Source organism: Maniola jurtina, chromosome 21 (genome assembly GCF_905333055.1).
Source record: "Maniola jurtina chromosome 21, ilManJurt1.1, whole genome shotgun sequence".
NCBI lineage: Eukaryota > Metazoa > Arthropoda > Insecta > Lepidoptera > Nymphalidae > Maniola > Maniola jurtina.
In genome coordinates this window covers 4,809,032-4,836,566 of record NC_060049.1, presented here as the reverse complement: position 1 = coordinate 4,836,566, position 27,535 = coordinate 4,809,032, and the positions used below count along the sequence as shown (strand labels likewise).

Below are 27,535 nucleotides of genomic sequence, written 5' to 3'. Positions count from 1 at the left end.
GAACGTAGTGATTACATACTCTTTGGTGCTAGACTAGTATAATATAATAGTTATCTGTGCTAGACAGTCTCGAGTCTACGGTCTACGGCAAGTCGCGTCAGCTGTTTGCTGTTTTTTTTTTTACATATTTATATTTATTTACTTGATAAATTATTATTACCTACTATTAAACATGAACGGAACATTCTATTTGAAAGGAAAACTTTAAAAAAGCAGTGAAAACCATGTGCAAAGAAAATATAACCACTACGATCTGTGGGAAATTAACGTTTTAGAAACCTTACCTAATTATGAACAGATTAATTAAGGATTTTAAAGTTTCGGAAGTAATAATGGCTTATTATGAACAAGATTTTAAGCAAATGTGTAATCTTTGTAAAGAGTTATTTCCGCTTAGTGATAAAATTATTGAGCTTCACGTAGATGATAAAAATCATAAAGATATAATATATAAACATAGAATGATGGTACAAAATAATGTAATTATTCGTGAAAACCACACCCTTTGCAGACTTTGTAAGGAAAATGTACTTGATATAGAAGCTCACATACAAAGTAAAAAGCATAAAGACATAATGAGTTTAATAAATAAACTAATCGAGAAAGATGGAATGTTTTTAGAATTACCACATAACATACAAAAAAGAACAGAAGTGCATTGTACAATATGTGATAGCTCTATGGAATTTACTTTGGAATATGTTAGAGAACACATAAATGGACTTAGACATAGGAGAGCCCGTGCAATGGCTGTACAACCTTTTAATGGCATTTTCTCAGTAGAAGGCAGCGATGATGACTTGTGGTGCAAAATATGCCAGGTTTACTTTGAAAATTATATTGAAACAATATTTGAACATGTGGATGACAATAAAGAACATAATATAAGGTTAACAAAAATTCTACGTCTGATCGAAGGACAGAATATTATGATTGATGCATATCTAACTAATCCTACAGAGGACAGGGCTACATGTAACAAATGTAACACTGGTGTAGCATGTAATGTTGATAATCTTGAAAGGCATATTAAAGGGAAAAGACACAGGAGTTAGAAAATGTGACTAAACTTTTCCAAATATCTATTTCTGGTATTTAATTTTTTGGACTGAAACTTTCTTATCCACTTAAAATCATACTATGCATAGAGGTGATTTTATACAAGTTACTGGTTATATTATATGCGACGAAAATAACTAACTTTTATTTTAAATAATCAATAGGGATATTATATAAAATGGATTATTTTTAACAGTGGATGCTGTTATGAAATTCTTATAAAGGAAATTTGACAAAATTATAAAAAGTTATGTATTATCTTAGTGGTTGATGTATGTGAGTTACCTACTATTATTTTATAATTTTTTTATCAAGTAATTGAATTTTTGAATATTGATAAAGATGTGTTTAGGTAATCAATGCTGCATTTTATTTCTGTACCAATCGAAAATCTAACTTTTGTTAGGGTTCTGTACCCGAAGGGTGCCAACTGAACCAAGGCTACATATTGTAACAAATTACTAACCTGCTGCCCGTCCGTCTGCCTGTCTGTGATCAGGATGTATCTCATGAACCGTAATAGGTAGACAGTTGAAATTTTCTCGAATGTGTATTTCTATTGCCGTTATAACAACAAATAATAAACATTTCATAATGGGTTACATGAAAATTAGTGTTACCAACTGGTACGGAACCTTTAGTATGCGAGTCTGACTAGCACTTGGCCGATTTTTATGTTGCCGGTTTTCACAAGTTCAACTGCGACACGGTTTTCATCAGATGCAATCGAATCGGATGCAGTGCACAAACTTGGAACAAATGGAACTTTCGACAAAGACCTTGGCAACACTGACCATGTGTCATTTTCCAATTTCCATAGACAACTAAAGACTTCAATTTTCGAATTTTGATTGAAGTTTCAAGATTCTTCAAAATCTTTTGCAAGAAATTACGAAATTACAAGTAGATAGTATTCAATTTAAAGAAGGTAATTCTATTGTAATAAAAATTAGCAAATAATGAAAACAGGCTTGTTATACGGTATCGTTGCGAACTCAAAAACACGGGTACGCTGCGTGTTCTGCGGGGTTTACATTCCAAAGGCCAACAAATGCATTGAGGAGCACACTAACGGGATGAAGCATAAGGAAAATATAGATTTGATGGCGGAGAACGGGATGAGCTACGTCAACGACGAGTTGTACTGTAAGCCTTGTAACGTTTATCTTTCTGGAGAAGAATCGGTTGCTTCACATGTAGAAGGTGATCAACACGCTAATTGGATAGCCGCTATAGACGATCTGATAGAAGGTGAGTTTATAAATATCGATTCTTACTTAGCCAGTGAAAATGAAGACGTGTTTTGCGAGGTGTGCGATGCCAAAGTTGCTTGCACCTTGCAAAATATAGAGGCGCATGTAAACGACATCTTACATCGTAGCAATGTTGCTGAGAAGCTCAAGCCTCTGAATGGAATATTTCCTGTCGAAAATGATGATGAGGTATGGTGTAAAGTTTGCGACCAGTACATAGAAAACACTGCGCAAAGAATCTTAGAACATATTGATGATGATACGCTGCATGTCGAATGGTTTATGGACATAGAAGACTTAACTGAAGGCCAGGAAGTATCTATTCAAGATTTCCTTAAAAATGAGCATGAAAAAAACGCATTCTGTAACAAATGTCAGATGGAAATACTATGCAATGCACAGAGTATAGCAGACCATGTTAATAGTGAAGCGCATCTCAACCAATTTAGTTAATAACTCATAAGCTTAATAGTTTATTAAAATTTTTCAATTGTTTACATGCTGGCTGTTGTGTAAGCTCCCTATTTATTTTCAGTAGCCATAAAATATTTGCGATTATCTTGCTTACAGAAATATTATATAATTATGTTTTAGGTAAATTTTACAACAATATTTAATATGTAATGAAACTAGCAACTAAAAGTAAATTAGTAAACTTGTTTTGTTTGTTTTGGACAAAGTAATATGTAGCCTTAATATTATAAACGTGGTAGCTTGTATGTATGTATGGATGGATATTTGTTACTCTTTCATGCAAAAACTACTAGATGACTAAAATTTGGAATGTAGATAGATTATACCCTGGAGTAACATATAGGCTACTTTTTATCCCGGAAATGATGGTTTCCCACAGGATTTTTAAAACCTTAAATCCATGGGAATGATGTTGTGGGCCTCAGCTAGTTATTAATACAATGAAAATTAGATCTTATAATATATATACCAACATTAATAAAAATCAAAAGAACTATGTAAAAACAAATAGGTATGGTAACATAATTGATGTTACTTAAGTCAATTTTTTTGTCTCTCTAAAAGTTAGTTATTCATATAAGCCTATTTCTGCTCAACAGCTAATCACTTATAATAAAATAGTGTGGACAAATTTATTAAACCTAATTTATTAATTTGTATCTGTTAAATATATTGATTTAGAGAATTTGAAACTGTAACTTGTTAAGTTAATTTATTCATGTTTATTAGCATTCCTTTTTCTTTCTGCAGCAGAGCAGTCACCATTTTGTGTTCAATTCCTTTTAATAAATAAAATAAATTTTCTTTTTACTTAACAAATTTTATCTAACTCATCTTTTAACTTTTATCTAACATGTTTCACAAATTCATTAATTTATTTGATCAAAGTGTTGCCATATAAACATAAATTCAAGAATTGTATCTATCGTTTATAATATTACTACATTTTCTGTTTTGCAAATGCATAAAAAGACAATCTCACATTAGAATACCTTGTCTTTTAGACTAGAAATTGATAATTAAAAAGAGTCCTACTTACAATGATGATTATAATATTATTATGCTTAATATAACATAATGTTAAGTAAACACCCATACAATTTGTTACATAACAGGACAAATATTATATATAATTTATAAATAAATATTACATAGTAACAATATTATATAACTGTATAATATTAAGTATTTAATAATAATAATAAATATGTGACTATTATAAAAATTAAGAATTCAAATAAAATTTAAAAAGAAATTGGCCTATTACACAGATTAAAAATCTCTAATTTTTGATAATGATGATAATATGTACTCATTCTATTACTAGTATTTTAAATTATTTTGATGGGTTTAAAATTCAAAACAAATTATTTGAATAGCAAAGGATGTGTTACAATGTATGTAATTCCAATTAAGGCGGAAACATATTTATGTACAGGCTACATCATGACACGTTTTTAGTGTGATTCTGGTCTTTGAAAATACTATGATTTGATTTATCTCTGGGTTTAACTTATCTAAACTGACCAATAGGGTTGAACCAAAAAAAAAAAGCCTGGACAGACCCAGCATGTGTGGTGTTAATAGCAAGACCTCCTGCATTTGCCAGTATTACCTAGTCGTTCAGGCAAGTACCTATGGTAAAAAATCTATATGCTAGCTATGAGAAAACAGTGTCTAAATAAGTATGTTTTAAGCCTTTCTATTTCTGATTTAGCCTGTTAAGAATTTGCTATCTCTATTACCTTATATCATTATCTATTATCTGGCATGTTACTATTAACATTGTAAAGTAAATAACTAAAATTAAGTGAAACCTTGTACATTTTCTCTTTATAATAATTAATATTAATTTTTAACAGGCTCAGTCAATAATTTTATTCAATCTGCGAAAATTGTTACTGCAAAAGTAAATTATTTCATTTCATAAATAAAAATCGTCAAGTTTTATCGTTACATGCATATTTTATTTAAAAATCTAATAGTAAAATAAACTTAACTCTTAAATCTGAACACCTTCTGTATAAGATTTTTATCAATATTCTATAATTATTATAGTTACCAGTTTCATAAAAAAGCCATACCAGAACGCCTTACAGCTGATTATAATAATACTGATGGATATAAATAATATACAGACAGATTGATAGATTGATTAATAATAATTAATCAATGTTTTATATGTGTGGGTATGTTTTTGTCAGCAGTATTTTTTTGTCAAATATAGGTACTAGGTACCAGAGGTACAATGTTTGAGAAATAACATCAAAAAGTAACTTATCGACAGATTAGAAATAGATCGACTGATCAACGTTGTTATTCCTTAAGAATTTCATGGTCTTTTAGGGTTCCCTAACTCAAAAGGAAAAACGGATAAAAAACTCATATACCTACACTTTGTTGTCTGTCTGTCTGTCTGACTGTCTGTCTGTCCGTCCGTCCGTCCGTCGTGTCTATCAAGAAAACCTATAGGGTACTTCCCCTTGACCTAGAATCATGAGATTTTGCAGGTATCTATCAAATAATCCCAAAATATTTTTCGACAAATTACATTACAGGTATAAAATTATTTAATTATCTGTCGAAAAAATCAATTCAAATAATCTATTTCAAAAACAATCATTTTAAAAATCGAATGGATAATCGTCATCATCATCTTCATTTTCTTCTTGGATTACCGTGAGCTGTCTAGAAGGGGTTGAATGAGTTCTAGAAGGCGTTGTAGAACTGGTGTTATGGGCTGTTGAATTGCCACTGTGACTCGTCTCCCCGAGTCTACAACGAAGCCTTTCTTCGTCTAAACCTATCACTTGTATTAGGTCTTCGGCGAAACAGTCTATACGCCCTATCGCTGCGTTTATATGTTTCTGTAAAGTGCTGAAAAAAGAAATAATAACCCGTTAAAAAATCCTTGCAATGTGTGGAGATGGCTTCAACGAATTAACCACTTCTTTCCAAGGAAGATGGCTACGAAACAGAAAAGTTAATGGAATGAAGTATGAACGGCCGGAAATATAAATATCTTTAGCCAGGGATAAAAACAGTTTAAATAACCGCCTGCAGGATCTCAATTCATAAAGAAAAACCGACCAAGTGCGAGTCAGACTCACGCACCGAGGGTTCCGTACTCGGGTAATTTTTAATTTTTAATTATTGTGCATAAAAATAAATAAAAATCTGTTTTAGAATATACAGGTAAAGCACTTTCATATGATACCCACTTGGTATAGTTATCTTACTTTGAAAATTGAAACACATTTTAATTATTTTTTAATTATGTAACCACAAATTCACGGTTTTCGGATTTATTCCTTTACTTGTGCTAAAAGACCTACCTACTTGTCAAATTTCATGATTCTAGGTCTACGGGAAGTACCCTAAAGGTTTTCTTGACAGACATGACGGACGGACTGACAGACAACAAAGTGATCCTATAAGGGTTCCGTTTTTCTTTTTGAGGTACGAAACCCTAAAAACCCGGTCAAGTGCGCGTAGGATTAGCACACGAAGGGTTCCGACGTACTATCGTACTAGATTTTTTGATGACGTAACCACAAATTTTGGCCTTGATCTTGTGCCTTATGATATTACTAAGTGCCAAATTTCATGATTCTAGGTCAACGGGAAGTACCCTATACGTTTTGATTCCCTTGACGGGTCTTGATCGACAAACATATTCCTATGAGAGTTCCTTATATTTTCATTAAATGAAGTCTTTCATTAATTTTAGAAAGATTAGGTAATCCGCCTAAAACTACTAAAATCTCAACCGAAATTTACGTAATTTCTTCTATATTGTTCCGCAGCTCCATAGAAAATTTTCGTAGTTGGTTTTGTTCTTCCCTTAGTTTCCTGTTCACGTCGTCTTTCGTCAATTCTCTATCTGGCCTTTGGGTACGATCGGCTAGCCTGGCAGCCACTACCCGTTCTTGGTCCATAGTCTCTACAACTGTCTTCTCAGCTACCGACAACTCCTCTTGCAATGAATTGTAGTCTCGTACGGCCTTGAATTTAAATTGAATTAGTTTTTCCACGATCACACCTGATGGGAAGTGATAATGTGGTTTAAGATGGGACGCGTTTGCCTAGAATGTGCATATTCACTCTTGTTTTAAAGATACCCGGATTTATCGGTAGCGAACACTGATCTCGGAAGAGTATTTCAAACCCTAGCCTTGCGTACCTATAGGGAATAATGATGCAAAATGATTCAAGAATGTCGACGACGTGGGGGTGGTGGTACGGTGGTAAAATAATGAAGGGGGTAAAACACCGATCAGCCGGCGATATTAATCTATACATATAATAAAATTGTAGAAAAGTGGTGTCTGTACAATGGAAATATATAAAAAAAAAGTAGCAGGGGTTGTTATTATATCGATGCCGAACCCGAAATTGTAATTAATTTTTTTTTTGTCTGTTTGTCTGTTTGTCTGTGTGTTTGTGCACGCTAATCTCAGAAACGGCTTATTCGATTTAGATACGGTTTTCACTAATATATTGTAGTAAGCTTCACTTAGGATTTAGTGTTTATTTCATGTCAATCGGTTCATAAATAAAAAAGTTATGTCAATTTAAAGAATCACGGCGCCTCGCGCCTGAGCGTCCGTGTCTATATAAAGCGCGAAAAGTCACTATTCCACGCGAACGAAGTCGCGGGCACAGCTAGTAATTATTATATTTGCATGGCAGAAATGGTTGAATACATTGGACTCATTGTACACTCTTTGTACCACCATTTGTACCTGTACTCAGCAAATCTATACATATAATAAAATTGTAGAAAAGTGGTGTCTGTACAATGGAAATATATAAAAAAAAAGTAGCAGGGGTTGTTATTATATCGATGCCGAACCCGAAATTCTAATTAATTTTTTTTTGTCTGTTTGTCTGTGTGTTTGTGCACGCTAATATCAGAAACGGCTTATTCGATTTAGGTACGGTTTTCACTAATATATTGTAGTAAGCTTCACTTAACATTTAGTGTTTATTTCATGTCAATCGGTTCATAAATAAAAAAGTTGTCAATTCAAAGAATCACGGCGAACATTTTTAACGTACATGCTGCCCGAATAGTCACTATTCCACGCGAACGAAGTCGCGGGCACAGCTAGTAAAGAATATGATTAGGTATGATCTTACGGCGGCGATCAAGACTCTATCACCAAAAGTGGTGAATCTTCGCCTACGAGCGACGAAGATCAATGGGCGTCTAAAGCTGTTAGTATTTTGTTGACAATCACTAAATTTTTTAGTGTACCTATGTATTGAATTAAAAATACCTCTTCTCTTTGCCAGTTAAGGTCTTGAAGTTTCAATTTATTAGTATGAAGTCGTCTTCTCAACACAGCATCGACTTTTGCCGCGTACGCTTGAGCAGCAATCGACAAGCGCTTTCTGGCACCGCGAACCTTTAAAGCAATATTTTAATTGACACTTGCGAAATATCTGATGTTGCTAATGCTTGACTAGCGCTTGGCTGCAATCAGACCTGCTAGCAGGTGATGATGCAGCCTAAGATAAGAATATTCCCTGTCTCTATTATATTAAAGGTTTGACATAGGTTAAAGGTTAATAAGTAATTTTGTATTGCAACAAACCTGTTGTCGAGTTATGATTGCATTATAAAGGGCTTTCAGACCAGATCTTTTCAGCGCTGCACATCGTTTGGACCAACGCGCCACAGGAGAACCTCTGGATAAACAAACAAAAAAAAAATACAAAATACAGAAAATAGCGCATTAAAAAGTTCTTAAAACATGTATATGTATGTTGCATAGTTTGAAAAAGTTTTAGCTGGAATTTTTTTATCGTTAGTGTGCGCTTGCTGATACTACGCGGTCTCCATTCCAGAACACGTCAACCCCAGCGGCCATCGGTGCTGCGACAGACATGACCTGCCCACTGCCACTTCAGCTAATTCGTTGAGCTATGTCGGTCACTTTGGTTCTCCTAGCATAGCACGCTGAGTAACTTTGTACTTGTGGACAAGGCCAACTGTCAGTGTCCACGTTTCAGTGCCATACATCATCACCTACTATAGTATTGATAATAATTGCCAATAAGCAATAACTCATAATGATAAATGAACAATTGCCATGCATTGTAATACTAAACACAGTGACGGATTAACCCTTAATCAAATTAAGCAATTGCCTAGGGCATCACGTCTGAGGGGGCACCAGAAGAAGCACAAAAAAATCTGTCCTTAGGGCATTCACGTCTCACTCTCACGTCACCAAAAACTACACCAAAAAACTTTTTTTGGTGTGGTTTTTGGTGACGTGAGAGTAGAAACTTTTCTAGGACTAATTTGAAAATTCGCGCGTTTTAAGTTGACATAGAGTCCGATCTAGAATCATAACCCCACTCCCGCTTGCCCACTCGCTGCCCGCTTGTGCATTCGACAATTCGAATGCCCCCGAAAGCCGCAAGGCGCATTTCAATAATTAAATAATTATGCTTTGGTTTTTATTGTTGTCGCACCTACTCCACTTCTAAAGTACGTCACATCTCACCATCTTATTTTACAAAAAACTAAAGTTTTTAGGCGGTAAAGGTTTAATTAAAGACCGATTCTAGTTGACATACGGATAGGGGGGCCCACAGGCATGGATTGCTTAGGGCATCAAGTAGTCTTAATCCGTCACTCTAAACACATTACTTTTTCCTCCTCTTCCACTCCCCAACTATAGCATCCGTGTAATCTTTGGTCGCACACATCTCCTCTACGGACAAAGCCTGTTGCTTGTTCAAAATATCGTTTTCTATTTTCTTTTTCGTCTTGTCAAGCATCGCTGTTTGCTTATCCAGTTCATCGATAAGATTCTCGAAATTCTTTTTCTGGTCACGGAGAAACTTAAATTCCTAAAGAACAGGTTTATTTATCCATAGCTACTAATATTATAAATGCGAAAGTGTGTCTGTCTGTCTGTCTGCTACGTTTTCACGGCTCAACCGCTGAACCGATTTTGATGGGTACAGAGTTAGCTTACATCCCGGGGACAGACATAGGCTACTTTTTATCCGTGAAAATCAAAGATTCCTACGGGACTCTTAAGAATCTACCCGTTAAACCGATTTATATGATACAGAGGTAGCTTACGACCCGGAAATTAACTTCGGCAACTTTTTATTCCGGAAAAGCAATGAGTTCCCACGGGATTTTTAAATAAACCTAAATCCACGCGCACGGAGTCGCGGGCATCATCTGGTTGCTATATAATTAATTGGTAGTAATTACACGAAACATTGGTAGTATTACAAACGAATGGACCGATTTTAATTTATTTTTTTTTTGTTTGAAAAGTGGCTTGATCGAGAGTGTTCCTAGCTATTAATCGAAGAAAATCGGTTCAGCCGTTTGAAAGTTATCAGCTCTTTTTAGTTTTCTTATAGAGGTTTTTGTGTCGGGGATTTTTTAAATTTTAAGTTATCGATTTTTTTATTCCGCAAAGAGTTCCTAGTTCCTGTGGTCCTTAATAAAACTTCTGGAGACCTAATTTTAATTGTCACCTCTATAACTGCTTCTTCAACCACATCAGTCAAAGGACATAACGCTCCCGGTCGAGAGCCTTCTCTGGAGTGGCAGTCCATTTCCTCCTGCACTCTTTTCACGACTACCCTCAGAGCATTATGTTCGTATTTCAATGCATTAATCGATTCATCCAGACGTTTCGATAGGTCTTCTAGCACCCAATGCCAGGATGCTACATCTGATATTCTAAAATTGTGATAAGGAGTCCTTATAGAGTGTTTGTTCGTTTTTTTAAAATAGAAATAGTGAGCAAACGAGCAGGCGGGTCACCTGATGTTAAGTGATCACCGCTGCCCATGAACATTTGCAGCAGCAGAGGAACCGCCGATGCGTTGTCGGCCTTTCAGGAATTTGTTGGTCCGCCCCTTGAATAACCCCATATTGTAAGCTAGTGGGAACACCGCCGATGGGAGTTGATTCCACAGTTGAAAATGCAAGCATGGTCGTAAATGATAAATGCAAATTAAATGTTTGGAAAGTAGAGGATAGGTACCTAATTAATTATTATTTAATTAATTATTTACAAGAAAAGGGGTAGTAGCCTAGTGGTTAGGTTCTATTCGGAAGGTTTGGGGTTCGATCCCGGGCACGCACCTCTAACTTTTCGGAGTTATCTGTGTTTTAAGCAATTAAATATCACTTGCTTTAACGGTGAAGGAAAACATCGTGAGGAAACTTGCATGCCTGAGAGTTCTCCATAAAAGATGTGTGAAGTCTGCCAATCCGTACCTACTGGTCAAGTTTGGCAAACTATGGTCTAACCCCTTCTCGTTTTGAGAAGATACCCATGATCAGTAGTGGGTCGCTGATGGGTTGATCATGATGATGATTAGAACTTAAGTGTTCAAAGAATCCAAAGCCGTAAAAAAGGACTTTTCAGCCACAATCGTATGTACCTAGGTAATGGCCAAAAAAATTACCTATCCTGCATAATTTTTTGGAACTGATACTCGTTAGATTCCCGGGCGAAATCAGTAAGCATAACCAACTCTTGGCTCCCATTGACTTTGTCCACTGCCTTAGCATTGAGCGTATCGCTTAGAACCCTCAGTTTTTCTAAACCATTCGTGGACCCGAGGCAAACGTCTTCGCAGAACATATTGAGGGTATTTTGATATTTTGAAACTAATTCCTTAAAAGTAGAACTTTAACGTGTTCTTATAAAAATATTTTCGGTTATATCCGATGTGACATCGTAGTTGTAAGTTTATAAGTGTCAATGTTACGTCAATCCAGAAAATAAGTACCAAAATGGTACCAAATAGGTATCTATGTATTTCAAGAAGTGTAAATTTAAAATTTATAACACCCCCGACAAGTGAAGGTTATAGTAGCTAGAAAAGAGCTGATAACTTTCAAACGGCTGAACCGATTTTCTTGGATTATAGCTAAGAACACTCTCGATCAAGCCATCTTTCAAACAAAAAAAAACCAAATTAAAATCGGTTCATTAGTTTAGGAGCTACGATGCCACAGACAGATACACAGATATACAGACACACGTCAAACTTACAAGACCCCTCTTTTTGGGTCGGGGGTTAAAAAGGTTAGTTTTGAAGTTGGTAGGAAAACGAAAAATTTGAGAAAATGATTTTATTAGAAGAAAGTATGACACGCAATATCTTTATAACGTAGTGATTACATACTCTTTTATATCTTTATTCAATAAAAGGAAACATTAGTTCCTGTTATAATTAGCTTTAAAAGCTATGTGTATCGGTTTTAATATAACAAAGTACACTAATTCTGCCACACTGATGATGCTGAATCCCAGAAATAGGCTGAGCAGACCGCCGATTGCACCTGGGAAAAAAATCTCTTAAGAATGTAGAATTTCATCTTAACGAAGATTCGCGTTAACTCTTAGAAGGGTCAAAATCAATGAACAAGAACACAGGTTTAACACATAGAGGTTTCCGAGTGTAAATTAAAAATTTATAACAACCCCGACAAGTGAAGGTTACAGTAACTAGAAAAGAGCTAATAACTTTCAAACGGCTGAACCGATTTTCTTGGATTATAGCTAAGAACACTCTCGATCAAGCCACCTTTCAAACAAAAAAAAACTAAATTAAAATCGGTTCATTAGTTTAGGAGCTACGATGCCACAGACAGATACACAGATACACACGTCAAACTTATAAAACCCCTCTTTTTGGGTCGGGGGTTAAAAAACTAGTGGCAAAATAAATAATTTAATGAGAGCCATGTTACAACCTGCAAAATAATAGTCATCGTATTGGGCATGACGGTGTTGTCCCAAAAACATGTCGTTGTAGAAATGTACGTTGATGCGTGTCCGCTCTCCTCTGAAACAGTAATAAAATGTACTTTACTTAGTAAAATTTTAAGAAAATCACACTCGATATTATAAGTACTTATTAGCGCACTGGTTCACGGAAACAATGATGAATATGGTCTACTAGCTTATACCCGCGACTTCGTTCGCGTGGATGTAGGTTTTTAAAATTCCCGTGGGAACTCTTTGATTTTCCGGGATAAAAAGTAGCCTATGTGCTAATCCAGGGTATAATCTATCTCCATTCTAAATTTCAGCCCAATCCGTCCAGTAGTTTTAGCGTGAAGGAGTAACAAACATACAAACACACACACACATACACATACACACACACATACAAACTTTCTCCTTTATAATATTAGTGTGATGACGAAACGGAACACACTTGGGTTAGAAACTAGAAATTTTAATAGTATCTACCTAAGGTTAAGGTTGTGTTTTTGTAAGGCATATAAAAGTTTATTTTATTCAGATACAAGTTAGCCCTTGATTGCAATCTCACCTGGTGATGCTGCTGTCTAAGATAGAAGCGGCCTAACCTGGAAGAGGCTTTTTGGTTTACGGTACTCAAACGCCGCGTAAAAATCGGTCAGGAATACGGGTTTAGTGAAACTTCGATATCTCTTCCAAGTTAGCCCGCTTTCATCATCTAAGACTGCATCATTATTTACCACCAGATGAAAATGCAGTCAAGGGCTAACTTCGTTATAAAAAAACCTAGGGTTAGGTTGTAGGTGCTTACTTCTGAGGTCCCCAATCAGTTTTGGCGTCGACAGCATCGTTGATGAGGTCGGAGTAGTAGACCTGGGTGGAGTAGAGCACGTCGTTGCACGCGGGGTAACAGGACGTTGGGTCTTCATGCGGTTTCCTTTGCTCTTCGCTGTCGGCGTAGTACGCGTAGATGAGCTGTTCTCCTACTCTGGCTGGGAATATAATCTGCCGTCCTATATCTAAAAACCCGGTCAAGTGCGAGTCGGAATCGCACACGAAGTGTTCCGTACCATGGTATCAGTAATAACGCTGCCTGATAAAAAGAAAGCGATAAGGTTGCCTTTTGAATCCTCCTTCTGTGTGTGTTTTTTTGTTCTTTTACTGTTATTCTTCTTGTGATATAATATATTCTTCTTGTGGTATAAATAAAAAGTATTATAATAATAACGTTTGTTAATTTTATTGTGGTGTAACCACAAATTTACGGTTTTCAGATATTTCCCTTTACCTACTTCTTACCTACCTTTCATCGATTGATTCATTCATGATTCCCTTGATAGGTCTTGACTCTTGACGGACAGACAGACAAATAAAGAATATTTTCTCTATGGAAATACGGAACCCTAAAAAGGCGTTAACTGCAAAATGGGAATTCAGAAAAACTGAAGTGTCTAAAAAGTGTAGAACCAAATTAAAACTTAAATAAACTTCGTCTTAAGTAGCATTAGGTATTTTCTAGAAAATATTAAATTTTGAAAATTTCCACTTTTTGGCCATGATTCAAAAACTACATACATATTTTTGGCAGTCAACGGCTTGTTAGATATAGGTCGGTAGTAATCAGGTAATGATACTTATCAAAAAAAAAAAAATTAATTACAGTGATTTACACTGCTTAGTTGCTTACCCTTGACTTGTGAAACGCATAGAAAATCTGATTTTGTTGAACATATTGGACTCCAAAGATGCTTTCCTGGAATAGAAAACAAAAATATAAGGCTGACACTCACATAAAAATATAAGCGTGGATATTGTTTATTGAACATTTGAAAAGAGCAACCCATGAGTTTCTTGCTAGTTTTTTTCCAGTGGTCTTTTGATGATTCAAATGAACTTGTGAAAGTTTATTTGAATAAATATCTTGACTACTATTACCATAAAATAAACGGGAAACTCATTTGACCAATCGGTCTTTTGACGATTCAAAAGCAATTGTAAAAGTTTTGACCATTATTACCATAAACTGCTAATAAACTCACTCGGCCAATTGTACAAGGAGCATTTGCATTGCTTTATCGTTTCCCGAATCCTCAAATCTAGCTTACAGTTGGTGTCAGTGTAGAACTTGTAATACTGGAGTTTCCTCTCGTTCTGGAAGAAGCATTGCCTCTGGTCTGGTGACAGAGCTCTTAGAGAACTGTCGGTTTTGTAGGTTATTGGCGAAACCTCCACTGTTGTCATTCTGTCCATGGGGAGGCGAAGAATCGTGCTGGTGTAGACGTGATTGGTTGGAGAACTTATAAGAATCTGAAATGAAAAAAAATTTGGTATGAACGCATCACTATTCTTTATGATATGTCATTGTGTAAATAATTGTACCTACCTATCTATTCAGTGGCAACTCTAAAATACCGCTCTCTTTCTCTGTGGCTACTGAATAAAAGGCTGACTGTTTGCTGAAGTTTTATTTAAAACTAGAGGATGCCCGAGACTTCGTCCGCGTGGATTTAGGTTTTTAAAGATCCCGTGGGAACTGTTTGATTTTCCGGGATAAAAAGTTGCCTATGTCAATTACAGGGATGCAAGCTATCTCGGTACCTTTCATACAAATCGGTTGAGCGGATGGGTCCTCAATATGTGCGGAGGAGGGCCACCGAGGGGGTTTTAGTGGGTAGAAATCCCACAAAACCTGAGTGGGTATCTTAAGAAGATTTCCCCCTCGAAAAAAAATACTCTCTATTGTTATTGTTCCGAAGACCCTTACATTGAATCCCACGTTGTTCCCATCACAATCATACTGATGTTCGCTTGTATTCAAATACAGTTCGATCCCTAATCCGTTTACTTCTCCAGACGCCATGACCCTAAAAGGCAGGGTCCCAGGTTTCGGTGGAAACTTCTTCGGATACCCTTTGTCGAGGTCCCATTCAAGAGACATGGTGTTTGCGAACGGGTTGAAAGATTTCTGCCATTCTATTGTTTCGTTTGTCCTGGAGAAAATGTTACAGATTATTATCTAATTAATAATGTCATATTGAGGTAATTCTAAATAAAAAGAGCCTCAATAGTTCAGCAGTTGAGGAGCGGACTGAATACCGACAGGTTGGCGGTTCAAACCCACCCGTTGCATTATTGTCGTACCTACTCCTAGAACAAGCTTTACGCACAGTTGGAGAGGCAAGTGGAATATTAACTTTTCATTAGATAGGTACTTACATTCCATTCAACGGTAGACTATTGAAGGTATAACAAAGCCCGTAGTCAGTAAAGATGGGTTTCAGTAACTTTTCGCAGCAGTCTTTTCTGAACCACTCCGTCTCGTATTCTGAACGCCAATGGCATACTTTCACCAAGTCTGAGCAAGTTGGCGAACCCTGAAAACAAATGAAAATCACTGAAATAAGGTTCCGACTTTTTTTTTAGTAAGAACTAAGAAGAATAGAATGGAAGTTATTTTATTCAAGAAATCTTTCACAAGTACCACTGGTTCGAAAAGTCTTTACGAGAAGAGCCAAGAAACTCGGCGGTTTCTCTTTTCAAAGATCGATTTACAATACTATATATGTCATGAATACAAGTCCTACGCGTTGCTGGAGCGAGCTGCAAGTCAAATCTACGCTCTTTTGTCATTGGTGAGGATTGTAGCGAAATTTTCTTTGAATCTTTTGGGTCCAAAGGATATCTAACCGACAATGATTACTTTAAAGGCAAAATTCAAGCATTCAAAAATAGCGTGATGATGCTACCTTCAAAATAAACTTTTGCAGCATTTCATTTTCCTTATAAGTAAGCCTTTGTTTAATTTCAAGTATTTGGTCTTCTTCATGCATTTCAGGACACAATGCCGATGCGAAAAATCGCTCTATACTGAAACAAGAATCGGACAATCAGTTTCAAAAGCTCATCTCTCAAAAAGCAAGGTCAAAGTTTTTTTTTCTATTTAGCCCGCTTTCATCTTAGACTGCATCGATCATTACTTACCATCAGGTGAGATTACAGTCAAGTGCTAACTTGTATTTAAAAAACAGAATTTAAAAAAATAGACACCGTCAAGTTTACTGGACGCCGCTTCAAGTCCAAGCTATAAACTGGACCACTAAACTTGATCGTGTATAGCCAGCGTAATTCGTATGAACAAATCGATTAAAATAATGGGCTTTGAAAAGATAACAACGCACAGACAGACTGTTGCATTCATAAAACTAAAGTATGGTCTATGAACTCTATGACGTAATGATGTAGGTACTTAGTTAATTCTAGATATGTACAATTTAATTATTATGTAATCAACTTAATTGGCAATCATGCCAATCAATATAATTACAAGTGTAAATTAAAAATTTATAACACCCCCGACAAGTGAAGGTTACACTAACTAGAAAAAAGCTGATAACTTTCAAACGGCTGCACCGATTTTCTTGGATTACAGCTAAGAACACTCTCGATCAAAGCCACCTTTCAAACAAAAAAAAAAAAACTAAATTAAAATCGGTTCATTAGTTTAAGAGCTACGATGCCACAGACAAATACACACGTCAAACTTATAACACCCCTCTTTTTGGGTCGGGGGTTAAAAATAATACCCTAAATAAAAAAAATTAAAGCTTCAAAGAAGGCGAATTTCTCAAACCTCACCCTTTCAACTCAGATACATTAGCAATTGACTTTTTCACATGTAAATGTGGGCATAACACAACGCTCGGGAAAGGAACAGCCCAAATTGGAGTTGGCAAGGAGTCGATGACGTTGACGAACGGCGTGGACGTCCACTTGAGGACCAGCTGGATGATGTTCATGGCACAGATGCTGATGCTGAGGACCACGATGACGATCCATGTGACACGTTCTTTATGGCTGAAGGTAGGCTCGAAGATGTACCTGAAATTAAAAACGTTAGTAAGGCCTCATTCGCACGAGAGCTTTTTTAACGTCCGTTAAAAAGCGTTCATAGAACAAATGCATTCCCAAGTATCTGTTCACACGTCAACGCTTTTTTAACGCGCACTTTGTATTTTCAGCTCAACGCCGGGTTTTAATTCAACGCTTTTTAACGCTCGTGCGAATTAGGGCTTACATTCGAAAATCTTATTAAAATTGTACGATTGAAGACCTCAAAACATGCTCGGTAGGTAAATGGTTGCAATGGAATAAAAGTTATTTAAAATTTCATAGATGAGCCAGCCTGGCAGACTTACGACCTAAACCCTTCTCATTCTGGAACGAGATCTGTGCTCAGTAGTGAGCTGGCGATGGGTTGATCGTGATGAGGTCACCAAGCTAAACATAGATTCATTTACAATTTATTGTACAGGTTAGCTATACTTTCATTCAATATTGAATGAAAGCGCCTGTAGCTAAGTTATGCATTCCTGTTAGGACATAGTTAAGTTACGAGGAATATTTGGCTTCAACACTATCTAGTAGACTTACTAAGTACTTTTCCTCCTATTAATTTTCAACCCCCATCCAAAAATATGGGTATTATAAGTTTGACGTGTGTATCTGTGTAGTTATCTGTCTGTGGCATCGTAGCTCCTAAACTAATGAACCGATTTTAACTTAGTTTTGTTTTGTTTGAAAGGTGGCTTGATTGAGAGTGTTCTTAGCTATAATTCAAGAAAATCGATTCAGCCGTTTGAAAGTTATCAGCTCTTTTCTAGTTAATGTAACCTTCACTTGTCGGGGGTGTTATACATTTTTAATTTACACTTGTTAAATGAAGAATCTATAGGTGAACCGAACCATACAATCATTAAATACCGTCTCCTACGCATAATACGCCCACGTCCAACATTTGTAAACCAACAAGTAAGTATTGAAATTCTCAGCTGATCGCACTAACAAAATACAGCAATGGTTACGTTAATCATCGGTTCACAGACTTTGCTAGTACGATTTCCTAGTATTCGACATAACATCTTCCAACTTGCCCACACGTCCTCATTCAAGCTTTACAATACATTATGTCACCGAATGGCAAATTCTCTGGCACGTCCTTTCACGCACGGCTGTAACTTGTAAAATGTAAAGATTTTGGCGTACAGGAAGCGCGACGGTAATACATGACCAACGTGGTTTTACAGAAGTTTTTTTTTTCTCTCTCTCGTCTGGCTTTACACTGATTAGCCAATGTCAAGTTTGTAGTTATTTACAAGTTAGGGAAACTATATGTATAAGTATGCACTTCGTCTGTGCCGGCGCCCGCCGACATACGCACGGCGGCGCCCCTTTGGAGCGCTTCACGAATAAACACCAACAGAACGACTCGTTTTGTTTGTCCGATCTTCAACTTACTTCACTCCATGGAGAGAACCTTCGTAAAGGAATTGTTTGAATCCCTTCAACACTTCACGTAACCACAATTTGACGAAGCCGCAACCCTCGCTCTTGGCCAACTTGTTCACATTTTTCTTATTCACCAGAACTTCGGGACTAATATATTTGAAGTCCTTTATGTAGTAGGGTCCGACATATTGGCTGCTCGATATGCGAGTAAGGTCCTTTCTGAACTTTGTGTTAGACCTCTTCATTTTTGTAAACACTTTGGGCATTTTGATCAACAGGTAATAAAATTGTGTTTTCTCGATTTTAGGGCATGCATTTTTAAAATCGGGTTAACAGGTCTTTAATAATATTTAAAAAAAAAGAATATTAGTCCAGGTAATCGTGACTAATACTCCCCTTTCCTCTCCAATTAAGCGTAAAGCTTGTGCCAGGAGTGGGTACGACAATAGTGCAACGGGTGGGGTTTGAACCGCCGACCTTTCGGAATTCAGTCCGTTGAGCTATCGAGGCTTTTAAAATTAGTTGGGACTTGTCTGAAACCTCTTACAATTACAGGAACTTTTTTTATTTGAACTTATTTCAATTTTTATACCGGCTTCCCACGGTGCGTGACATTGCGGACGGACGCAGACCAGCCCCATGGAAGAGTGTCGTTCGTTGTAGCGCAGACACGTCGTCGTCGTCCGAGCTTTGTGTGTGGTGCGTGGTTGACCGTGCGTGATAATCCGAGAATCACGCACCGTGGGAAGTATGCATAACACGATTATTTAAAAAAAATAATTTTTGGAAAAATAATTTATGTTCATAAGTTTCTACACGCAATTCTTTTTTAAATATTTTTGTTTTGTATAAAAATGTAGTTACACGTATCTACCAATTGTAGCATTAGCACTTAACTCTTTAGTACTAACAGAAGAACAGTACTAAAGAACACTTGGTTTAATTGGCAGTATATTACTTGATTCCTCTATAATGCCTTTAAATGCAAATACAAATAGGTATGTCGAATGCACTTAATGTTATTGTAGATAGACAAGCTTTTGTCCTCAGCATCGCCCGCGTGAAATGTAGGATTTGCGGAATCCTTCCTAAATGTAGAATGCTTGTTTTTTTTGTAACCTTATGAACATTTGCAGCACCCCCTCGAACAACCCCTTGAATAACCCCATGTTGAAATCTAGTGGGAACACCGGCAGAAGGAGTTTACTTGGAAAAAAAATGTGATGGGCGGTCGAAGTGGACCAGACACCCAGGTGATGAGGATGAAATTGCTTATGGTGGCGTGCGGTGCGATTATAGAAAAATGAAGGTGGAATGAGGTCATTCAACTCCTTTGAACGTTATAGAGAAAAAAATCGGAACCCTATTTAAATCACTCTGCTGTCCATATATTGTCTGTCCGTCTTTCCGTCTGTATCAGACCTGGAATTAGGATAATAATTGTAACCCTAAACCAAATATTTAGTTAGAAATCCAATTAAATTATTTTCAGGGAATCTCTTACACGAATAAAGCAGAATTTACCTACATCACGAAATTAGATGTATACCTACACGCGCAATTTGATAAATAAATTAATGTCCTGAAACTAATTTCGTGCCAGTAATTTCGTAATGTAAATTCCGCTTTAGAGCCGGAAAGTTACCAAGATAGTATGATACCTACTGAACCCTCGGTGGGCGCCTGAGTCGCGCTTGGCCGATTTTTATACACATTAACAAGAACTCGATTAACCGTTAAAGTGCTATAATTACTTGTCTTCAGTTACTCGTAATAAAGCTTTTAACGTAATTTCATCAACATCATTATCAATCGATGGATGTCGACAGCTGGACAAAGATCTCTTGTAGGTACTTCCACACGCCGAGGTCTTGCGCCGCCTCAATCCAGCGGCTCCCTGTGACTTGTTTGATCTCTCTCCATCGCCCACTGAGTAAGGCCTCATTCGCACGAGAGCTTTTTTAACGTCCGTTAGAAAAGCTTATTAGAGCTTATTATTAGCCCTAATTCGCACGAGCGTTAAAAAAGCGTTGCGTTAAAACCCGGCGTTGTGCTGAAAATACAAAGTGCGCGTTAAAAAAGCGTTAACGTTGAACAGATACTTGGGAATGCATTTGTTCTATTTGATCGCTTTTTTAACGGACGTTAAAAAAATGAGGCCTTACTCGGAGCTTTTCTATGAGGTTTATAGGTACTTAGCGAAAATGTTTCGAATCCATATGTCATCACTGACAAAATTATAAAGTTTTCTAGCGTTAAGTATCAAAACTCGTTAGATTTCGTATTGTCCTGAAGCCCTATAACTTAAGACCAAGATCAAATTACAGGAATAAAGGATTAATTTTATGCACTTTATGTCTATGTTAATTGAATTAGCATGAAACTGTCCCTTTTGCTAAGCTCTCGCTGCCCCTTGATCTATGCTTATAATAAAACTGTACCTAAATGGACGATTCCTGTATATTTAATACATATTTTGACATTTTTAATGAGAGGAAGCATTATATTATATTATATATAGTATCTTATGAATTGATTTTGCTCTAGATACCTACGCCTATCTAACTACGTATCTAAGCAATAAGACCGCCTTTGCATACAATTGTTTTTAGTTTTTGGTTTCCTTGTTTTGTCTCGATTATTTCATGTTTTATGTGCAATGAAGTTTCCTATATATCTACATTGAAATATATTATGTATACTACAAACAACAAAATAATGTAATACAGTAATCTGTTGAGATACGAGTTCTTATTAGTTGTCTGTGTACTTTCGGGTCACTGGCGCAATGATAAGGTCTATAATATAGCTAACTATAATGTTTATGGTGATATAAGATACTTTGGTTTAATGAAATAGTTATCATTTTACGTAAATTACGTACCAATTTTGATAACAGTAGGCGTTTTATGCTATTTCAGGGCGTAACCAGAACGCTAAAAAGCATTATAATTGTACTACCGTAACACAATCCAATGCCAATAACCATTTACCTTATCTTGTAGTTTTAGTGATTTAGTATTTTTCAAACCCGTATTGTATAGCGTGCAAAACTCGGGTCAATGCCCCACCTACGACGCGGCATGGACTTCGAGCAACCTATTTACGGAACGTTCATTGACCTCTAGCATCAGTCAGATGTTTTATTTGCGCGCAGGACAAGAAAAGCATAAGTGGCAGCTTCTACTATTGAAGTCAATAGCTTGGTTTAATGAAACTTTAAACAGCAAAGTAAGTTCTTTTTAACCGACTTCCAAAAAAGGAGGAGGTTCTCAATTCATCGGGATCTTTTTTTTTTATTTTTTTATTTTTTTTATTTTTTATGTATGTTCCCCGATTACTCAAAGACCCCTGGACCGATTTGGAATTTTTTTTTTTGTTTGAAAGGGTATACTGTGCAGGTGGTCCCATATAAATTTGGTGAAGATCTGATGAATATCTTCGGAGATGGAGAACAGAACTCCTCAATGGATAAGAGCAAATTGCTCGCGATCACTGTAATAGCTTAGTAAACAGTAGGGTTTTAACTGGGCATAGCATATTATAGTACAGTGGGGCCACTAAAAATTGTGAAATAAAAAATTTTCAAAAGAAAAATAAAACCGACTTCAAAAACCAAAAACACTAAAAAGTAGAAAATAATTTTTGTTTAGCTACACATGTAATGTACCTAGGTATGAAGTCGGGCGAGCTTCACTCTTGGATTTCTAATTTTGTTTTAATATGCTCGCTCGACTTCATACCTAGGTACATTACATGTGTAGCTAAACAAAAATTATTTTCTACTTTTTAGTGTTTTTGGTTTTTGAAGTGGGTTTTATTTTTCTTTTGAAATTTTTTTTTGCTGATTTGAAATGAGAACTAATTCACATTTCACATCCCCCCGAGTAAGTCAATATTATTATTGTCTTGATAATCAAGAAAAAAGAATTCAAGTATCAAGACCCTTCGATCGCACTATACGTAAGTTACTGACCACACCATCGGAACTAATCTATTTACCAGCCAGTTACAACAAATTGTTCTGTGTTCACGGTACTTTAGCTATTATTTTTCAAGTATCACTTAAGAAAATTAATTTTTGTAGTATCTTCTTATCTATTTTATTAATGAGGATATTTACGTTATCATTATCATTCTAGTTTGTTGTGATTTGTTGGTCAACAAATATTATTACTTAGTAGTTTTAAGTAATATCTTGCGTAATTAGTTAAACATATTACAAGTTACAACGTAACGAATCCTTAGCGTTAACAATCTTAAAATAAACAAGCAAGGTAATTTTTATTTCATTTCTTCTACATTCTCGTAAAATTTTTGATTAAAATAGGTATTATTTTTTATCTCTTGATAATTTAATTTCAGATATGCTGGCGTTAAGAGCTAGTTTTTCTGTAGCGATCCTATTATTATCATTAGTTTATAAATGTAAGTATTGTATTTTTTTATCTTATCTTGTATCCTGTACCTGTTAAGTACTAAAATTAGTCAGATGATTCTCAAAATAGGTATATCAATAGGATATAAGCCAGGGGTGGTATGGTATATATTGGTCTTGCATATCATGCGAGCAACAAGTCGGTCAACATGAATTTTTTAAACTGAGTTTGTTATGGGCTCTTCTCAAACCAGGGCGCGTTTTGAACCCTCGTAGCTTCAGCGTAGGTTCTTCTAAGTATACGTAATTGATTATTACAAGTAGGTATATCAATTATTATATATCTTATATACAATTGACTATCAAAAAGTGTACAATGGTACCATGGTAATATATCTAATACCTATTTGGATTTATTTAATCGGTTTCTTTAAATTCCCCGCACAACTATTTAGTTCCAGTAATTCAACTGTTTAAAAACTTTAGACGCAGTTGAACTATCGAGAAAAAGTCTCACTAGTTCAATGATTGATCAGTTGCACTTGTGGGAACGAGCGTTTTGAACAGGTAAGGCTTTGACTTTCGTCTTTGAACTTGATTTTTCAGCTGAAGGCATCCGATGTTATTACTGCAACAGCGCAAACAACACCGCTTGTCTCGACATCAACATGTATGAAGAAGAGCTGCGCTCGCGCATTATTCCCGTCATCGAGTGCGACAGAGCCATCCCCAGCTCAGTCGCCGTCAACTTCTTCTGCAGGAAGATCGTGCAAACTGGTAAGGTTGCTTTTATTTATCCAAATAAAAGTTAGCCGGCATCAAATGTTACCTACATTTGACGCTAGGTAGGCTATGAAACGACTAAGTGTCTTTAATTTCACGGGGTAATGAGAATTATTACTTCCAACATCCATGTATTTCACGTCAACCCTAGGGTTCCATACCTCAAAATGGAAAAACGGAACTCTTATAGGATCACTTTGTTGTCTGTCTGTCTGTCCGTCCGTCTGTCGTGTCTGTCAAGAAAACCTATACCTAGGGTACCCGTTGATCTATTGTAGAATCACGTGGTAGGAAGGTGGGTCTTATAGCACAAGTAAAGGAATAAATTCGAAAAAAGAATTTGTGGTTACATCACAAAAAAATGGTGTCTTCTCGACAAACTACCGTTTATCGGGGTACGGGCCTCGAGGCCGAGCCTCCTTGCCCGGGCGTATCCTCACAGGTTCCTTTTAGCTACCTGGATTGTTAATTTCAGCCCTTTCTAAAGGGCTGAGGTCGCGCCTGAATTCGACGTCGGCCTTGAGGCATCTGGATTCTCCCTATCGGCTCTCTCTCCTGGTAGTGCCATATCCGGTGGGTGGGTTATCGTGTCCGGTGGTTGGGGTGTCGTGTCCGATGCGTCTTCGTCTTCGTCGCCACCGATGCCTACGTTGGGAGGCACCATTGATACGGGACGTAGAAGCTCACGGGGCAGTGGACGCCCGCCCGGTGGTCTTGTTTGTAGTGGGGCTATTCCGTGGAGGTGTTGGCATGCACTTGTATCCGCGCGAGCGAACATAGCGGTTGCGAGATGGTGGACGTACTCCTCCACGGTCGGTGTCCGGGTGTCCCTGTGAATTACGTCATTACGGACGTACCTCGGAGCTCCTACGATCAGGCGCAGGCATCTGTTCTGCTGGACCTGGAGTCTCTTCTTCTGGTATGCGGGGCAGAGGGCATACCAGGCTGGGGCCGCGTACGTCAAGCGGGAACGGACGTAGGCTCCGTAGACTCTTAGTTTGGTTTTAGTGGTAAGCTTCGAACTGAATAGTGAGTGAAGCATCGACCGGGCCGCCGCTGCCTGGCATACGACGTGATCAACTGTGGGGGCCATGTGCAGTTTTCGGTCGATGTGGCATCCCAAGTACCGCACTGAGGTCTTCCACTCTATGTCCTGTTCTCGAAGTTTCAGCTTGCGTAGCGGCCTTGAGCCACCAGTCAGTAGAGCGGCCGTCTTCCCAACGTTGACAGCCATCCTCCACTTGTCTAGCCACTCCGGTAGCAGGTCCAGCAGGCGTTGCATTTTGTTGGTGGCAACGATCTGATGGTAGGACGATGCGAAGAATGCACTATCAACCGCATAAAGGGCCAACAGTACGTCCTCTTCACTCTCACGCAGATGGTCACGGAGGGTGGGAATGTCATCTGTGTAGGCCGCGTATAGCCGCGGCGACAAACAGCTACCTTGGGGGACTCCAGCTCTTATAGGACGTGGTTGGGAGTCCACGCCCTCTATGGAGACATGGAAGGTTCTTCCGTTGAGAAATGACGCCAGCACTCGCACAATCGCGGGCGGCGTCGAGGAGTTGATTACCTTGGCCAACAGTCCAGCATGCCACACTCTGTCAAAGGCCTTCTCGATATCAAGGAAGACCCCGACGGTGCAGTGCTGGTTATTAAGTTGGTTGGCCAAGTAGTTGGTCACTCTTGCCAGCTGCAGCGTTGTTGAGTGGCTGCTACGGAATCCATACTGCTCCTCACGCAGGGGCAGGTGAGGCTCGAGTCTACGTAGCAGCAGTCGTTCAAACAGCTTGGCGATGTGCGATAATAACGTGATGGGCCGATAACTAGCAGCTAGGCGGCGGTCCTTGCCTGGTTTGGGAAGAACGATGACCTTTCCTCTCTTCCATGCCTCAGGGAAGTGGCCGGTGCGTAGAATCCCATTGAAGAGTCTGGTGAGCGCTACCAAACCCCTTCTAGGCAGATATTGCAACGCGATGTTCGGAATCCTATCGGGACCTGGTGCCTTACGTCTGGGTAAATGCAAGACCGCTTTCCGTAACTCTGAAGGGGAGATGAATTCGTTTCCCTTCAGTGGTGGAGTCTGGCTCGATAGGAAATCCTCTACTTGAGCTTGAACATTCGTGTGGTGCCAGATGATTTCGGTGTCAGTCTCGTTCGGTGGGTTTGGGGTAAACTGTTTTTCCATGTACTCTGCCAGTATTTCAGCCCGGTCTTTGACGGAGTATCTTCTCTTACCCGTTTGGTCCAACAATGGATATATTGGAGTGTCACGTCCGGTTAGTTTTTTACAGAGGTGATACAGCGATGTCTCATTCTCGGATGCTCGATCGACTGTGTCTTCCCAACGCTCTTCATCGAGAGCCATGAGCGCAAGAGATATCTCCTCTGTAAGATTGTTGAGGTCTCGTTTTACCACTGGGCACAAAAAAATGTGTTCACGAAAAAAATAATTTACTAAATCACATATAGATGGCGCTGTTGTCATTAACTTGCTGTGTTGCACATAAAAATATTAAAATATCTTGTACCTACGCTAGTACAGTACGGAACCCTTCGTATGCGAGTCCGACTCGCACTTGACCAGGTTTTATTTGACAGATGTCGATTTCAGGATCAAACCTCAGAGTTTCCTCACTCTAATTTACTCTGCCCGTGCTCAGTAGTTCAGCGATGGATTAATCATGATGATGATAAATAAATTTCTCTTTCTAGTTTTCCATCCAACCAGGGAGTCGGAGTTGCGAGTGACCCGCGGTTGCGGCTGGATGCCCCACGAGAGGGAGTGCTATAAGGATGACAATAGCGACCACCTCGGCACGTACTGCCAATGCTTCAACGACCTCTGCAACAGCGCGCAGGCGGCGGACCCTGTTGCTGCGACCGTGCTGTTCGTAGTCTTCGCTGCTGTCACTTATTTGTGGAGTGGAATATAGTAGAATATAGTACTTAAATAGTTCATGTTCTGCTGTTTTATTTAACCTATCATTTGTTGACATGCTAGAAAGATCTTTACGAAATACCGACACACGGCAGACGGACAGACAGACAGACAATGACAGACGTGATCCTATAAAGGTTCCTTTTTCCTTTTGAGGTATGTACTGAACCCTAAAAATAAGTAGAAGTTAGAAAATAGTGGATCGGGAACTAAGTTTTTAATTATAGTTGTTTCGTTGACTTATTTTTTAACCCCCGACCCAAAAAGAGGGTTGCAATTATAAGTTTGACGTGTGTATCTGTGTACCTGTCTGTGTGTCTGTCTGTGGCATCGTAGCTCCTGAACTAATGAACCGATTTTAATTTAGTTTTTTTTTATTTGAAAGGTCGCTTGATCGAGAGTGTTCTTAGCTATAATCCAAGAAAATCTGTTCAGCCGTTGGAAAGTTATATCAGCTCTATTCTAGTTACTGTAACCTTCACTTGTGGGGGGTGTTATAAACTTTTAATTTACACTTGTTGAAAGATCACTTTTCTTAAATACTCTTTTGCAATACTATTAATAGAATGCCAGCTTAGTTTTTCAAACTGATTGG

General features: G+C 37.7%; 5 protein-coding genes across 7 annotated transcripts; 3 read left to right on the top strand and 2 right to left on the bottom strand.

The window, feature by feature from the left end:
- Nucleotides 1–74: 74 nt before the first annotated feature.
- LOC123876076 lies at nt 75–1,200 on the top strand. Its single transcript, XM_045922212.1, has one exon. The coding sequence runs from the start codon at nt 291–293 to the stop codon at nt 1,053–1,055; it is 765 nt and encodes a 254-aa protein (XP_045778168.1). The 5' UTR covers nt 75–290; the 3' UTR covers nt 1,056–1,200.
- Nucleotides 1,201–1,872: 672 nt separating this feature from the next.
- On the top strand, nt 1,873–2,786 carry LOC123876078. Its single transcript, XM_045922213.1, has one exon. It carries the CDS (start codon nt 2,019–2,021, stop codon nt 2,763–2,765), a length of 747 nt encoding a protein of 248 aa, XP_045778169.1. The 5' UTR covers nt 1,873–2,018; the 3' UTR covers nt 2,766–2,786.
- A 2,453-nt stretch (nt 2,787–5,239) lies between these two features.
- Nucleotides 5,240–11,553, bottom strand: LOC123876209. Its single transcript, XM_045922386.1, has 7 exons — nt 11,244–11,553; nt 10,302–10,509; nt 9,451–9,653; nt 8,387–8,480; nt 8,069–8,197; nt 6,567–6,790; nt 5,240–5,663 (listed from the first exon to the last, which is right to left on the bottom strand). Exons 1-7 carry the CDS (start codon nt 11,420–11,422, stop codon nt 5,411–5,413), a joined length of 1,290 nt encoding a protein of 429 aa, XP_045778342.1. The 5' UTR covers nt 11,423–11,553; the 3' UTR covers nt 5,240–5,410.
- Nucleotides 11,554–12,001: 448 nt separating this feature from the next.
- On the bottom strand, nt 12,002–18,986 carry LOC123876210 (pickpocket protein 28-like). Its single transcript, XM_045922387.1, has 10 exons — nt 18,848–18,986; nt 17,189–17,431; nt 16,300–16,420; nt 15,770–15,927; nt 15,318–15,543; nt 14,593–14,860; nt 14,241–14,306; nt 13,365–13,545; nt 12,541–12,632; nt 12,002–12,126 (listed from the first exon to the last, which is right to left on the bottom strand). Exons 2-10 carry the CDS (start codon nt 17,347–17,349, stop codon nt 12,002–12,004), a joined length of 1,398 nt encoding a protein of 465 aa, XP_045778343.1. The 5' UTR covers nt 17,350–17,431; nt 18,848–18,986.
- A 3,800-nt stretch (nt 18,987–22,786) lies between these two features.
- LOC123876211 lies at nt 22,787–26,957 on the top strand. Of its 3 annotated transcripts, none has more exons than XM_045922391.1 (4): nt 22,787–22,805; nt 23,204–23,266; nt 23,823–23,993; nt 26,715–26,957. In XM_045922391.1, the coding sequence occupies exons 2-4, from the start codon at nt 23,206–23,208 to the stop codon at nt 26,933–26,935; spliced, it is 453 nt and encodes a 150-aa protein (XP_045778347.1). In that variant the 5' UTR covers nt 22,787–22,805; nt 23,204–23,205; the 3' UTR covers nt 26,936–26,957. The 3 variants fall into 3 exon arrangements, with proteins under 3 accessions (XP_045778347.1, XP_045778345.1, XP_045778346.1); XM_045922389.1 differs by lacking the exon at nt 22,787–22,805 and adding an exon at nt 22,860–23,115; XM_045922390.1 differs by lacking the exon at nt 22,787–22,805 and adding an exon at nt 22,860–23,120 and having other exon boundaries at nt 23,203–23,266.
- Nucleotides 26,958–27,535: the final 578 nt, after the last annotated feature.

Excerpts from the sequence above, each read along its gene's own strand:
- LOC123876210 (XM_045922387.1), bottom strand. The coding sequence starts at position 17,349 with ATGAACATCATCCAGCTGGTCCTCAAGTGGACGTCCACGCCGTTCGTC. Across the intron at positions 15,544-15,769 it reads AGTCTACCGTTGAATGGAAT|GACAAACGAAACAATAGAAT; the intron begins GTAAGTACCTAT and ends CATTTTCTCCAG. Across the intron at positions 14,861-15,317 it reads GGAACAACGTGGGATTCAAT|ATTCTTATAAGTTCTCCAAC; the intron begins GTAAGGGTCTTC and ends TTTTCATTTCAG.
- LOC123876078 (XM_045922213.1), top strand. The coding sequence starts at position 2,019 with ATGAAAACAGGCTTGTTATACGGTATCGTTGCGAACTCAAAAACACGG.
- LOC123876211 (XM_045922391.1), top strand. The coding sequence starts at position 23,206 with ATGCTGGCGTTAAGAGCTAGTTTTTCTGTAGCGATCCTATTATTATCA. Across the intron at positions 23,267-23,822 it reads ATTATCATTAGTTTATAAAT|CTGAAGGCATCCGATGTTAT; the intron begins GTAAGTATTGTA and ends TTGATTTTTCAG. Across the intron at positions 23,994-26,714 it reads CAGGAAGATCGTGCAAACTG|TTTTCCATCCAACCAGGGAG; the intron begins GTAAGGTTGCTT and ends TTCTCTTTCTAG.
- LOC123876209 (XM_045922386.1), bottom strand. The coding sequence starts at position 11,422 with ATGTTCTGCGAAGACGTTTGCCTCGGGTCCACGAATGGTTTAGAAAAA. Across the intron at positions 8,481-9,450 it reads GAGTGGAAGAGGAGGAAAAA|AGGTTCTCCTGTGGCGCGTT; the intron begins GTAATGTGTTTA and ends TTGTTTATCCAG. Across the intron at positions 8,198-8,386 it reads CAATCATAACTCGACAACAG|GTTCGCGGTGCCAGAAAGCG; the intron begins GTTTGTTGCAAT and ends ATTGCTTTAAAG.
- LOC123876076 (XM_045922212.1), top strand. The coding sequence starts at position 291 with ATGAACAGATTAATTAAGGATTTTAAAGTTTCGGAAGTAATAATGGCT.